The 14,995-nt window shown below is 36.0% G+C and overlaps 2 protein-coding genes across 7 annotated transcripts; both read left to right on the top strand.

Moving 5' to 3' along the window:
- The first annotated feature begins 793 nt into the window (after positions 1-793).
- LOC127804972 (protein REVEILLE 1-like) lies at positions 794-5,438 on the top strand. Of its 5 annotated transcripts, XM_052342106.1 has the most exons (8): positions 1,320-1,332; positions 1,427-1,562; positions 2,674-2,859; positions 3,021-3,155; positions 3,492-3,603; positions 3,685-3,746; positions 3,900-4,310; positions 4,418-5,438. In XM_052342106.1, exons 4-8 carry the CDS (start codon positions 3,078-3,080, stop codon positions 5,087-5,089), a joined length of 1,335 nt encoding a protein of 444 aa, XP_052198066.1. In that variant the 5' UTR covers positions 1,320-1,332; positions 1,427-1,562; positions 2,674-2,859; positions 3,021-3,077; the 3' UTR covers positions 5,090-5,438. The 5 variants fall into 5 exon arrangements, with proteins under 5 accessions (XP_052198064.1, XP_052198066.1, XP_052198067.1 ...); XM_052342104.1 differs by lacking the exon at positions 2,674-2,859 and having other exon boundaries at positions 794-1,332; XM_052342107.1 differs by lacking the exon at positions 1,320-1,332 and having other exon boundaries at positions 1,426-1,562; positions 2,687-2,859.
- A 1,137-nt stretch (positions 5,439-6,575) lies between these two features.
- LOC127803073 (UTP--glucose-1-phosphate uridylyltransferase) lies at positions 6,576-14,995 on the top strand. 2 transcript variants are annotated; one of them, XM_052339094.1, is made up of 21 exons: positions 6,849-6,925; positions 7,028-7,075; positions 7,616-7,707; positions 7,850-7,940; positions 10,461-10,521; positions 10,619-10,696; positions 10,789-10,839; positions 10,939-11,012; positions 11,115-11,187; positions 11,316-11,373; positions 11,484-11,530; positions 11,606-11,671; positions 13,071-13,103; positions 13,492-13,544; positions 13,610-13,685; positions 13,770-13,826; positions 13,933-14,016; positions 14,103-14,201; positions 14,288-14,392; positions 14,629-14,700; positions 14,798-14,995. In XM_052339094.1, exons 1-21 carry the CDS (start codon positions 6,858-6,860, stop codon positions 14,822-14,824), a joined length of 1,413 nt encoding a protein of 470 aa, XP_052195054.1. In that variant the 5' UTR covers positions 6,849-6,857; the 3' UTR covers positions 14,825-14,995. The 2 variants fall into 2 exon arrangements, with proteins under 2 accessions (XP_052195053.1, XP_052195054.1); XM_052339093.1 differs by lacking the exon at positions 13,770-13,826 and having other exon boundaries at positions 6,576-6,925.

The raw sequence follows: 14,995 nt of genomic DNA on the forward strand, positions 1-14,995 counted from the left end.
CCCCCTTCTCCTTAATTTACTTTTATTTCTTTACTTTTATCTACTTCCAGTCCTCCTTAAGATTATTTATTTAATAAAATTATTTTATTTTTTAAATAAAATATACTTATTACACCCCATTTTTAATAATATCTAAACACTTGTCAATATTAGTTGTGAGGTGTTTTCAATCACGTAGAGATGTTTTAGCTTCAATAACCTAAATAATAATTTTTTTTATACTATTTATTTATTTATGAACATAAATATATTAATAATAAGGGCTTCTGGGTTGAAATTTTAGACGATTTTAAACCTTAATTTTCGAAAAAGAAAGGGAAAAAGGGAGGATGGCCACTCATTCTGAAATTATAATTTTCCATTATCCGCTTGGAATATCATGCCCAGGCCCACTGTACCGCACAGTGGCTTGGGTACGCTCTGGCGAACACGTGTCGACCGGCTAGTGGAGGGTGCGAAGTTTGGGGGTCCCGACAGGCGAGTGTGCTGAGCGTAGTCTCTATGTCTCTCGCGAATTTCTCGGCACCAAATTAAACACGCTGCGAGATAAAAGTGGAGGTGGCGAGAAACGACCGCCACGTGTCGGAGGCTATCTTTGAACTTGAGCCACAAGATTCCACCGATTTCTCGATCATTCTGAGAAAAAACAAGGAAACAGAAAATTGGAAAAAGGGAAAAGAAAATATCCCGTGACGTGGCAACCCCTTCCTCCTCCTCTTTTTCTCTCACTCTGTGAACGCACAATCAATTCGTTCTCTTTGTTTCTTCTTCTTCTTCCTCCTCCTCTTTATTCTCTCTCTCTCTCTCTCTCTCTCTCTCTCTCTACTTTCGTCTCTCTGTCTTCTCCCTGTTTACCGGCGATAGTTTCACTGCGGGATCGAGGGAGGCCAGGCATCTCCGGTCGCCAGAAAACCATTTCCCCTTACTCTACTCTTCTTTCTAAATCAATTTCTCCATCACAATCTTGTTTTTTCCCCTGGAATATCATATCCAGAGCTGCTTTTCCGTCTCGGAGTTATTGTCATCATAATTGTGTAAATCTCTGTTTTCTTTTTCTGCTCCGTATTGAGCTGTTTATCGACTTTATTCTTCGTCTTCTCTTTGACTATCTGCCTCAAAGGAAGCAGTTTCCTAGGTTCCTGTTCGGGATAAACTTAAGCTTTCGATCCTCAAGAATACAGTTCGATTTTTTAATCCAAGTCTCTGTTGAGTGTGACTGGGCTTGGACGCGTTTCCGATTGTTTTTGCGGGCATTGGATCGCTTGATCTTTGGGTTTCTCAGCGCTATATAGTTGGTGCAAGCAGAGAAGTGATAAGTCGAGACAGGAGCTGGTAATTGAATAGATTTCGGTTGTTTTCACTAAGCGAATTAGGCTGCGGGGAAAAAATTTCAGATTTATGAGTATTTGGTTGTATTTTGATTCAGGGAAAGTGTTAAGAGGAAGAATCTCTGCTACTTGAAAGTTTTAGCAATCTCCTCAGAGCCGAAATTGCGCCAAAGAAAAGGAGTCTGTGAGCTCTGATTAGAAGAGACAATGGTTTCTGCAGCCATGACAATAGAGGTAGGCAGTACTATGAATTATCGGCTTCTTTTTGTTTTTTAATTGCTTCTCTTGATTAAATGGCTAATTAAACTGTTTTCAACTATTCAAATTTTGGAGCGGCATTTATTTAACTATTTCTGAATATAGTATGAATAACTTGGTTGATGATTTTTTGAACCAGTATGAACAGTTCAATTGATAGATTAGTTAATTTTTTTTTTCCATTTAATGTTTAGACCAATTATCAGATTTTAATGCCAAGTTGATCTGAAAAAGTCATATGTTTTTGTGATCTTTTGGTTGGCTGAAGTCACATGTATGTGCAACCTAGCTCTTAATGCTTAGATTGGCTAAAATCACAAAAATTTAATGCCACGTTGAATTATGATCTTGCTTATTTTGAGTGTTTTAATTTGAAAAAGATAAGTAATTATATCAAAGGTAAATTCATGTTGTCCTTTTTGGGAAGTAGAAAAAACAACAAAATAACATGCCTTAAGACATTTTGAAAAGTAGCAAATCACAAAAATTTTAGGCCAAATGAGTTATAATCTTGCCTATTTTGAGCTTTGAATGTGAAAAGTAAAAATAAAATGATATCCAAGGTCAATCACGTTGCCCTTTTGGAGAAATGACAACTTTTGCTATTGAGAAAATGGAGCTGCCACGTATTTGGAAGAAAGCTTTTGGAGGCCGCATTCTGGCAAATTGATGATTGTCCAAATATTATCTGCTGGCATACCAATACTTTGTCACTAGAAATGAGAACATAGTAGGTTTTTCAGGTGTTTTCAGCCAGTCTTCTTTCGTCTGAGTTCAATTTTTTGTTGAAGCAATGGGAATTTGGACTTTCTATGTCTAATCTTTAGTTATTACGAAATTATGCAATTTAAGGAAGTTATTGAATCTTAATGTTGTCTTAAGATGTGCTTGTTGGTGTTCAACTTCCGTTTGATCATTGTTTCTGTGGCTTGGTTTGAATTATAGAAGTTTAGATGGTCTCTGTTCCAGGTTGAAGAACTAGTGGTAGATGTCTTTTCTTGTTTACACCATACAGAATATATATTTATCATAATGAGAAAATTATTTGTCTTTTGCACTTGGCCGAATCGCTCATCTCCTGTGAAAGCGAGGAGCTACAGGTATTACAGATTTTTGGAAAAGAAGATACTGGAAATTCTCTAGAATGGATATAAATTGAAAAAGCAGAAGGAAAAAAACAAGGAAGAAAGAAAGAAGTTATCTCAGATGATACATTATCTAACCAAGTCTCGTTGTTCTGCAATTCTGAACACTATCTAAAAGAGCACGCTTGGTAAATAGACTTCCCATAAAGTTTTGTTGCTGGGCATCAATTTCAAAATCAGTACTGAACTAAAATATGGTTATACTCCCCAAGCAACTTGCTGTAATGTCTGTTCTTCAGAGTGTTGGAGAAGCTCCACTTAATATCATTTGCTTCATTGTTTAACTCAGGACCAAAGGGGAAGCTCTCAGTCAGATGCAGTCTCTCCCACAGGAAATGAAATCGCAATGGATATTTTCCCGCATTCTGCTATGGATCTTCAGTTGAAGGAACAGCTTCTTTCTGGGAATGATTGTGCTATGAAGGTTTGACTAATCTCTTTGATCTGTTTCTTAACACATAAATTTCATTCTCCATCTTCAAGGCTTTCTGATTTCTTTTCTTTTGTTAGATAACTCCTCAAATTTTAATCAGATAGAGATGAAAATCTGCTGAAAACCAATCTCAATCATATTAGATGAGGATAGATATAGGAAACCTATATTACTCCTCAAAGTTGTATCTTTGATTGAGTTGAATGGATTATCCCAATTTTGGGATCGTGGATGCAAGTCTATTGAAATCAAACCATAATAAATTTTTTATAACCTCTTTCTCTGATTTTTATGTCTGATTTGTATAATCCGATCCTGCTTTAATAGGTAAGAAAACCGTACACTATTACAAAACAGAGGGAAAGGTGGACTGAAGAAGAGCATAAGAAGTTTGTTGAGGCTTTGAAGCTATATGGTCGTGCTTGGCGACGGATAGAAGGTAGTCCTACAAGCACTTTCTTTCCATTTTGAGCTTGCTTTTGTGCCTTTTATCTAATAAAATTATTAAAATTTTCAACAGAGCATGTGGGCACCAAAACTGCTGTTCAGATTAGAAGCCATGCTCAAAAATTCTTTTCTAAGGTTTACTGCTCTTTCAGTATCCCTTCTCTACCATTATATCTTTGTGCCATCCTTTGATGTAAGTTTCTTTTTTATGACCCCAAGGCGTGCAAACGTTCTTATGGGTTTGTCTGTTCCACAGCAGTCCTAATTTCTCTTTTTCTATGTGATTAGGTGGTTCGGGAGTCGAGCAACAGTGATGCAAGCTCTGTTAAACCCATTGAGATACCTCCTCCTCGTCCAAAGAGAAAACCAACACATCCTTACCCTCGAAAGCTAGTAACTCCTCTTAAAACTGGAACGTTGGTCACAGAGCAACCGAGGAGGTCTGTGTCTCCAAATTTATCTCTTTCACCACAAGAAAATCAATCTCCAACTTCGGTGTTATCCACAATCGGTTCAGAACTGATGGCTACAATCGATTCAAATACCAGAAATGGTAGTATATCACCCGTTTCATCTCCTTCTGCCATCAATTGCAGTGGCTGCTTACCTTCCGAATCCAATTCACCTGCAGAAAAAGCTGGATCTGAACCACAGGTTCATTTACCTGCTAGTTCTGCTACTGATGAGCAAATCCTTGTGGTACTTGTCCTTTCAGCCCATAACTATCTGTGCTCTTATAATATCTCAAGTGCAATTTGCATCTTGATGTCTTTTTCTTACGTTCCTTTGGTCTGAATAATTCCCAGAAGTTGGAGCTCTTTCCTCAAGACGCTGCTTCTGTGAAAGAAGAGGAAGCCGAGGCAGCAGCTGCTCAGAGTCTGAAGCTTTTCGGGAAAACTGTTTTAGTCCCCGATTTCCACAGAGCTTGTGAATCGTCACGTCCCAACATGAATCCCGGGCAACCCAAGCATGCTCTACCGAGTAAGTTAATGCCCACGGAGTCTTCATCACAGAATAAAGAAGGAACATGGAATCCTACAGATGGAGCCCTTGCATCATTCTACTACATGCAGTTGCCTAATGAAAACTCGAACGTGATTAATGGTCGTGGCGGTCCTCTACCATGCTGGCCCTTTTATGGAGGCATATCGTTTCCCCATTACCCGCTGCACAACCCGGTTCCAAGAAAAGCTCGTCCACCGTGTGACATTGGGCAAACCCCTGATAGAGAAGTTCAAAAAAAGGGATCGAACCCCAGATGCATAAACGCAGCTGCAGATTGTGGTGGACGTTTGGAAGTTGGCAAACTTGGTGGAAAAAAGTCATCCTTCCCAGAGCAAAGAGCCAGCCCTGAGAAATATCTGAAGAAGGGGAAGGGGTTTGTGCCATACAAAAGATGCCTAGCCGAGAGAGATTCCCAGTTATCATCCAAAACAAATGAGGACAGGGAAGAGCAGAGGGTTCGACTCTGCTTATAGCAGTGATCTTTTCTGGCGTTCATTTAGCACATAGCACAAAATTCTTTTGACTAGTTGAGGAATCAGCTGAGAGGTTCGATCGGTTGAATCGGTAACTGTAACAGATCAAGCTCCTGGATGACAGCAAAGAAGGGTCAATGGCGGCCTTGAGGTGAGTAGCCAATTATGCAGCACCTTTGAAGTCCCGTCTGGTTTAGTCCTGTTTTCCCCCCTGCAAATGCTCAATCTATTGATCAACTTGCTCTGTAATATGTTTCATTTTTTTCCGGCCCGTTGATGTCAAAGACATGTTTCTTTGTAATTTTTCTTCTCTATTCATAAATGCCAATTCCCTATCCCTCCCCCTCCTCTTGTGGCTCGCCCTTGTGTTGGAAGTTGGAACACTTCATTTGAATTAGGAATAGAAGTATTCTGACACGTTTGGCAGTTGTACAGTTGTCCTACTCTTATCTTTGCTATTATTATAGATTTTCTACCAAAAAGTCATCTCTTTTGTAAAATGGTATATTGCAATAATGCAAAAGAGTTATATTATTGTATGAAATTTATGATGATCGTGATATTTAATGAAAGAATGATATATCTATTTATATTATCTTAGTCTCTTGGTCTTATTATATTAACTAATAATCAAATTTGTTACTGTATTTATTTAGTTTTATTAAATTATAAATATATGTCGTATTGACTAATTTTAGTCTGTGACATGAAAAAAAATATTTTAATTAATTTATACACTTTTATCATTTTTTTGACCGATTCATATATATATTATAAACTAGTCTTTGGGAAAACTTTGCTTCCATTACTAATAGTTTAAACTCTACATATATTACGATGATTAGACAAGAATATTTTAGTTTTTTATATATTTTTAGTTAGTTTTTAATTATGAAAATTGAAAATTTAATTACTGTTTTATAATATTTTAATATTTTATAAATAAAATAAAATTACTTTCAACCCTAAATTGTATTTATTTTTTATAGTGCGAGGTATAAAATATTTTAAATGTCTTAAAATATTTTATAACTTGAATTGTAAAAAATAAATATAATCAAGATTGAAAATAGGTCACTTCCTATAAATATTAGTAATTTATGAATAAATTATTATATTTTTATATATAAATTTTTAAACCATCAATTAAGCCAATAAAGAAATAACTCCATCAATTTAATAACCAGTTCATTGAGAAAATAAAAAAAAAAATCGACTAGCAATCTTAATTTTAATAATTATGATAAAACTATTAAAAATTTGTATCAATATATTTAAATAAAAAGTGTATGATAAATATTAATATTCTTTTTTAATAGATAAAAAAATAAGATATAAAAAATATTTTAAATTTTTATTTTTTAAAATATATTTATTAAACTTATTTGACCCTACTTAAAAATAAAGTGACGTGATTTCTTATAAAAAAAAAAAAATGGCGTTTACTGAGTTACTGCCACTTCTCTTCTCTGAACTCCCTTGCGTTTGGCAGACCATTCACCCTCCGTGGGCATTGCATCCGGCAGTAAATTCTCTTCTCAAGTTAACGGTTTTTCTAGTGGGTCCAATTGGCAACCGAATCGGATTGCGTGCCATTTGCTCTACTGCTCTACATTCATTACGTTTCTGTGTATATGTACGCATCCCTTCCCATCCACCTCCAAGCTCTCCAACATCTCCCGCTCTCCATATCAACATTTCTTCTCTCTGCACTCTGTTCTTGTGATCTCCGTTTGTAGATCCGACATCCTCTCTGTAAGACTCTCCAATGGCTGCCGCAGATTCCGATAAGCTCTCCAAGCTCCAATCTCATGTGGCAGGACTCTCTCAGATCAGGTTCTCATTTTTCTTCGTCTTTTCTGCTTCCTTCTGCGGATTCTAGGGCTTGTTATGGCAATGGAACGTAGATCTGAGCTTAAACTATTTCTTGATTGGCAGTGAAAACGAGAAATCCGGATTCATGAACCTCGTCTCCCGCTACCTCAGGTACGGTGCGGCAGAGATTTGGTTTCTCGTGGTTCGTCTTTTGTTTTCAGTTTCAGTACAACTGTCTATTGTTATGTGATTAATTCATAGTTCTTCGCTTGTGTACTCTCTACCATCCGCTTGTTTGTTGCTATGTGAAACTGTATGAATCTTTTATGCTGTTTCGGAAGATGCATCATGGAACTAGGATCTGGCAAGATAATGGAAATGAAACGAAATGGCGTTACCCGTATATGTTTTCATTATTTATTAATCTTCTCATTATGTCCCCTTTGTTTCCAAAAGAATAGAGGAAGGATGTGGCTTTTCGGAATGTGGATTCTGACGTTTGTTATATCTTATTTAATTATTTCATGACGGACATGTCGATCAATCTATAAACGGCTCCTTCTGCTGTTCAGTTTTAGGTCACAACTTGAAAAGCCTATCGATTTACTAGAGATTTATTTTTTTTTTTTTTTTGCAAATGTGCATAGCATGCAAAGGATGCGGAATAACATCCTTTATGTTTAATACATCTTCTGTCATTTTGTATTGAAGTGGTGAAGCGCAACATGTTGAATGGAGTAAGATCCAAACTCCTACCGACAAGGTGGTGGTTCCTTATGATAGCTTGGTACCCTTATCTGAAGGTGATTTTCTTAATTATAAATTACTTTACACTTCTATACAAATAAATGTGTTCCAGAGTAGTCTATATGTCTTTACTTCAGATCCTATAAGACTCTTTCTTAAGAGGGTCAGTAAGAATTATAACCACCTCAATTGTTGCAGATCCTTCCGAAACTAAGAAGATTTTGGACAAACTTGTTGTGCTAAAGCTAAATGGAGGCTTGGGAACAACAATGGGCTGTACTGGTCCTAAGTATGCATTTACCTCGTCAATATATAGATAGTATATGTACAATATTCTATTGATTAACAAAATATTTTATGCAATTGTCTGACTTTTCAAATCCAACTTAAAAGAAAAAATATTTTTATAATTCTCCTCCTCTGTTTGAACATATCAACTTTCTTCAACTCTTTTGCAAATTTTCTCCACGGCTTCTTGTTTCTAAGCTCTATCTTTGTGTCCGTTTGCCGCTTGCCATTGCTACTTTCCGCATTTCAATTGTATCTTGAACCAATATATTTGGCTAAGCATGATGAAGAAATATGGCAGTGTGACAGATTATTCAACTGAGGGTATCTGTTTTCATTGTTAATGTTAGTCTCTTTATATTTGTAATGATCAAAACTTGCCTCAAATAATCCTTGTTTCTAATTTATTCAGCTGTCTGCCGCTGGCACTCCATTGTTCAGGGTCTTGATACAAATGATGCTCTTCAACTGAAACAAATAATATGCAATAAGCATTATATCTTAAACTAGAATGGGCTAAACTACATTTTTCTTTTGAAGATTTTTTTGTCAGTTCAAGTTCTAGTATTCAAGAGAATTTTCAACTGCTTGATTCTTGCATTATCGCTCGTAAATAATCTCCTGCATTTTTATACAAACCAGATATATGCTAGGAATACAGAATCCGTTTATGCGTATTAAAATATTTATTCTTTATTATTTCAGAATTCATTTGGTTACCAATTGAAGTATGATAATAAACTAGAATGTGTTACTCAATTAATAAACCAGGTGTAATTCCAGTTTATGTTAACTGGACTCCTTATTTTGTATCAGGAGTGCCAGCCAACATCTTTAAATAGATCAATTAATTGGGATTACTGTTCAAGCTTTTCCACTGATGCTCATTTGGCTAGGCATCAAATTATGAAATGTTGCTTTCCAGATGAAGTTCTAGTGGTTTTCAGTGCAAAAGAGTGCAGCTCTATCTTTTATTAGCCAAACTCTTTGCTTCATTTTGAAGTACCTTTGTGATGCCACGACTTCTGTCACTCATCCTAAGTCAATGCAGTTGATCTCCACTCTCTTAGTAGAGTACATTTATAACTTAAGTGGACACACATACTTTCCAAACAAGTGTAGGTTATATCAAGGTTTAGCAGCAAGTCTTTATTTTTTTGTGTTAATTATAGATGAATAAATTCTAGACATCTACAAGATGGGGTACCATGTAGCATGCTACTTGTTGACAAGCTCAAAGAAAAGAAAGGGCCAATGCTATATTATAATTTCAGAGAGTAGCATTAGAATCAGAAGTGCATCAACAAAAGTTAAGGGTAAAATATAACATTTGGAAGTAAATTTTGGTTAAAAAAAAAAAAGAAGCAGGACTAAAATATAATATTTGGAATTCAGCTTTAATAAAAAATTAAAGTGACTGGGAGGTTGTAGTCACTATTAAAAGTAAACAAATACCAAAGATTGAGTAATTCTGGTACCTAGGATCAATCTCATATAAGGATGTAGAATTAGTGTTTGTGTGATAAAAAAAAGAATTAAGATAAGGTGGAGAATAGGAATGTTGCACTTGTTTGTGAGACTTTTAATTTTGTAGAAGTAAATTCCAATTGTTATTTTTGGCATAAAGTTCCCAGTGCACAAGGTTCCCCAATTGGCGAGGGTCAGGGGAGGTCATACATAGCCTCATGTTTTTTTTATTTTGCAAAGAGCCCACAAAGTATTGAGCATTTAAGAAATAATAAGTTAGTAGAATAGAGATGGATAATATGAGGATGTTATGATGGATGTGTAGTAAAATAATGGATAAAATTAAGTGTCTGTGAAGTTGGGGGGATGGTACCAATCAGAGATGATTGAGATAATCAGTTTATATGGTTTGGCATGTAAAACAAAGATCAATATTTCCGAGGTCTAGAAAGTGGCACTATCTGTATGAAGGCTAGTGCTAGGGGATGAAGAATGACTCCGTGTAATTTAAAATGAAATACTAACCCTCAACAGAGTAAAATGGGGAAAAAGCATCCATATAGCTAGCCAACTAGGTAGGAAAAATGCTTAGGTAAGTTGCTTTGAGTGCAGTTGAAGATGTCAAGTTTGTAAATTGAATCAGTGATGCTGAATAAACAATCTATTGTTACTTGAAAGGGGCAAATGCTGTTCAAACATTTTATGCTAACCACAAATACTATCCCCATTTTCCTTCATCTTTTTTTGCAATTCTTTGGGTGGGATCCATATAGCTTATGCGAGTTGCTTTGGTGCAGCTGAAGATATCAATTTTGTATATTGAACCAACAATATTGAATAAACAATCTATTGGTGAGGGTTATTGAAACTTGTTACTTGAAGGGATAAAGGTCGTTCAAACTTTTTATGTTAACTATAAATAGTATCCCTATTTTCCTTCATAACTTCTGTAATTTTTTTGGTGCTTTTTACTAACCATATGTAAAAATTTCATTCTTATTCAACTGCTTGATTTTAGTTGTAATGTTTAAATGGAGTTTGCTCATTGATGCAGGTCTGTAATTGAAGTTCGTAATGGATTGACATTCCTAGACTTAATTGTTATCCAGATTGAGGTCCTTAATGATTCATTATCTAAATCTGCTTATGTTTCTAGTTAAGGCTTTCACATTCTATATTTGTTAACTTGATTCTCCCCTCCTGGCCATACAGTCCTTGAACTCCAAGTACGGATGCAATGTTCCCCTGCTACTGATGAACTCATTTAACACTCATGATGATACACAAAAGGTAGATAGAGATTTCTTTACTTTTTTTGTTAAATTTTTTAAACTACTTATTTGGTTCAGCAGAATACCGATCACCTGCAGTTTTTGGTGTAGATTATTGAAAAATATGCTTCATCAAATATTAAGATCCATACATTTAACCAGGTTTGCAAACCCTATATAAAGTGGGATTAGTTTCCATTTTTGGTATTTCCTATAATTCTATAATTTTGAATCTTGTCTTCTTTCTGTCAATTTTAACAGAGTCAGTATCCTCGTTTGGTTGTTGAAGATTTTGTGCCATTGCCATGCAAAGGAAATAGTGGCAAGGATGGATGGTAATGTATCACTTATCCCTTGGTTGTTTTGAACTTTGACTGATGCATTATAATTTTGCTAGTATTTCTTAATTTTACCTTGCAAATGCATGCTAATTGAAGGTATCCTCCCGGCCATGGTGATGTGTTCTCATCATTGAAGAACAGTGGCAAGCTTGATGAATTATTGTCACAGGTTTTTTTTTGCTTTGCTCTCAACTTAAGTTTTACTATACCTTTTGAAAGGACCTTTCAAGTTTTTCAGTTAACAAGATTTCTTCAATTTATGATTTATTTATCCATCCTTTTTTTTCATCCTCACAGGGAAAGGAATATGTCTTTGTTGCCAACTCAGATAACTTGGGTGCTATTGTTGATCTCAGTATCCTAATTAGGATTCTCTTTGACATTTAGTTTTTACCTCCAGCATCCTTAGTTGCTGTTTATATAGGTTTTCAGTGGAAAAATGAGCTTCTTAACCCTGTATTGCAGAAATCTTAAGTCATTTGATCCAGAACAAGAATGAGTACTGTATGGAGGTACTTAATTGCGTTTTATGTAAATGATACTTCATCTTCCTGGAAATTGTTTCTATAGGTTCAGGGCTTTTGCAGGTGACACCCAAAACGTTGGCTGATGTGAAAGGTGGTACCCTGATTTCCTATGAAGGGAAAGTTCAGGTAAATTACTTGTTACTGATTGTTCATGCCCTCTCTATTACTATGTTTCTGGAAATATGTGGACTTGTAGAGGACTCTTGTATACATTTAATAAACATCATTGATATTGAGACTAGCTTAATCTTGAAATTAGATCTGTTTAATTGAATTACCAGATGCTAAACTGCTAATCTTTTCCCATCTCACTCAAATGTTGGAGATTTGACTGCTGCACTTCTTTCTTCCTAAATTATTATATAAAGCTTTTAGGTTGTTTAAATTGTAAATATTTCTTTGCAATTTAGATGCTTTTCCCAAAATAACATTGTCATTTCGTCTGGACTCCATATGCTTCCAAATGTATGTGCAATTAAGGTAGATCTTCCTGCTCACCTATAATAGGCACTTCAAATCTTAATAGCAACATAACCATCACTTGTTTGTACATCTGGTGATTTCCAAGCTCACCTTTCGTAAGAGTACTTTTGGTAGGAGAAATATCATAGCCCATATGTTTAATTTGGCTTTTTCTCGAACTCCAACTGGTAATTCAAACATGTGGGCAGTATTACGTGGCCAAGTTAATGCAAAAAGTATACAATAAGTGTCAAATGGCTTCCTCCCTAATCCCCTTCAAGTTGCTGTTGTAGACAAGTTACAGTGCCTGTCTGGAATTGTTAAGGTTTAAGGAGTCCCTTCTGAGCTTTGTACTCATTGCACAAGTAGCCATGGGTCACGGTGTCAGCTTGAGGGTTGGTGCTAGAGGATGGTTTCAACTGTTACTGTTCCTTGAGGTTTCCTGAAAAGAAGGGGGCCTGTGTCATTTCCATGAACATGATGACCAACAGTGAGCCTAAAATGGTTCCACAAATGAAATGCTGGATAAATCTGAATTTCTGCAGGCTGAGTTGTGTTCTGATGTGCATCACGGTTGACTTCCACCTTTGCTGAGGAAAAGCAGAAACTACTCATTCCAAATGCCCTTTTTTTCCTGAATTATTGGAACCAGTTCCAGATGGATCTAACAATTGTCTCTCCCTTTTGCATCTGCTCATTAAGCTCCTCTTTTGTTGTCACTGCTATCATCATTGCGAACTCTCAGTGCCACTGCATGTTTTACCTTCTTGATCAAGGAACTCATATTGTCACTATCATGCAACTTATTGTCTTTTTTAAACAACTTTTCAGCATATGAAAAGCTGCTTGGTGTTGGTGAATCTGTATGGTGGTTGCTTATTCTTGTGCATTGCTTATTTTCTTCTAGTTTGAAAATTCTCAGATTGTTGAATACCATGTTGACTTTTTGCAACCTGTAAAATTTTGAATCTCACTCTGGTTCTTTAGGTTATCTCTGTGCATTTAAGCTTTGATTTTGAGTACAAGTTTCTTACTGATGCTCTCCTTGCCTGTACTCATGCAGCTTCTGGAAATTGCCCAAGTTCCTGATGAACATGTGAGCCCTAGCTCCCTTTCCTCTTTTTTCTTCTGTTTCCAGTTCTTGCTCTGGTATAATAATGTTACACTTGCATCTGGATTTGATCTTTGAATGAAGTGGCACTTTTGCTTTTGATCTACTTATGTCTTAAGCTTCAAAGACACAGAAGGTGAATCACACAGTATATGGATTTATTCATCTTTGAAGTCCTAGACCCGTTCCCATCTTGGGGTTATGGAAAGAGGAATAGAAATTAAGAGGTAGAGAGGGCAATAACTGGAATAGCCTTGTCCCCGTAAAAAGGATTTACTTTAGTGCCATATTTTATCATAGTTTGAAATGCATGTCAGCTAGTCTTCAAGTTTGCAATTTTTTTTCTTCTGATTTTTGTAATTGATTTGTGCAGGTCAACGAGTTCAAGTCAATTGAGAAGTTCAAAATTTTCAATACCAACAACTTGTAAGTCATCAACTTTTGCGTTTAAACAGGAAACAACAAAATACTAATAACGACATATTTACCAGGTGGGTCAACTTGAATGCAATTAAAAGACTAGTTGAAGCAAATGCACTGAAGATGGAGATCATTCCAAACCCCAAGGTACTTGTTCTTTATACTTGATGGTCACGTCTCTAATAGGTTGATTTTAGTGGGCTTGTTCAAGGAAATTAATTTGGTTCTTAGGAAGTTGATGGCGTCAAAGTTCTTCAGCTGGAAACAGCAGCTGGCGCGGCAATTAGGGTACATGCCATATGCGTTCAATAATTATTGATATATGCCAATACTGGATTTTGATGTTTCTAACATATGCTTTCTGCATGCAATTGGTATTTTGATGTTGAACCAGTTCTTTGAGCATGCAATTGGTATTAATGTCCCTCGATCTCGATTCCTTCCAGTTAAAGCAAGTTCAGATTTGCTTCTTGTTCAGGTTAACCTCATCTGCAAAATTGAATTTTTAGGATTCTGCCCGCCCATTAATTTGAATGTTATCTAAGACTACTTGCTCATCTGCAGTCTGACCTCTACACCTTGAATGAGGGCTTTGTGATCCGAAACCAAGCTAGGGAAAATCCTGCAAATCCTGCAATCGAACTGGGACCTGAATTTAAGAAGGTAGCAATTTTATCGCATTGAACAGACATGGTGGATATCTGCTGCACTTGCACAATACTCTACTAATCACCAAATTGATTTGCCAGGTTGCCAACTTCTTAGGTCATTTTAAGTCCATCCCAAGTATCATTGACCTTGACACCTTAAAGGTGACTGGTGATGTGTGGTTTGGTTCCGGTGTTACTCTCAAGGTATCATGTGAAATCTTGTTCCATTTCTGCCACTCTTTTCTGGGGGCTCCTCCTGGTGAAACCTTGAAATGGCATTATATAACTATATAAATATATTTTCTTTCTAACATGCATTAGCTGCTAATGGCAGCATTCCGTTTCACTTGTGTTTCTTTCTATTTCTGTGAAGAAGTTTTCTTTTTTTTTTTAATTTTCCTCCTTAACCCTTTTGCGTGTGTTGGTTTTATTTTTTCAAGGGAAAGGTAACCATTGCTGCAAAGCCTGGAGAGAAGTTGGAAATCCCTGACGGAGCTGTAATTGAGAATAAGGTGATTTATTAATTTATGCCAGGACTTTTGGAAAAATAGTTTAGTTTGTGGGAAGAAATTTATTATCTTACACAAGTGTCTTTGTATCAATGTGCAGGAGATCAATGGTCCCGGGGATATCTGAAACTGGTTCACATTGTACAAGCCTTGAATTCTCTTGAAGGTTGAGTGGCGTATTATTATTTTTGCGGTGTAGGATTTAGTTATCGAAATAAATGCACAATTTTGTTTCCTCTCAATGATAATTAGAATGGCATTCCGTTCTCCACTTTTCTCCTAATTTTTATAATAGTCC

Source organism: Diospyros lotus, chromosome 6 (genome assembly GCF_014633365.1).
Source record: "Diospyros lotus cultivar Yz01 chromosome 6, ASM1463336v1, whole genome shotgun sequence".
NCBI classification, from domain to species: Eukaryota; Viridiplantae; Streptophyta; class Magnoliopsida; order Ericales; family Ebenaceae; genus Diospyros; species Diospyros lotus.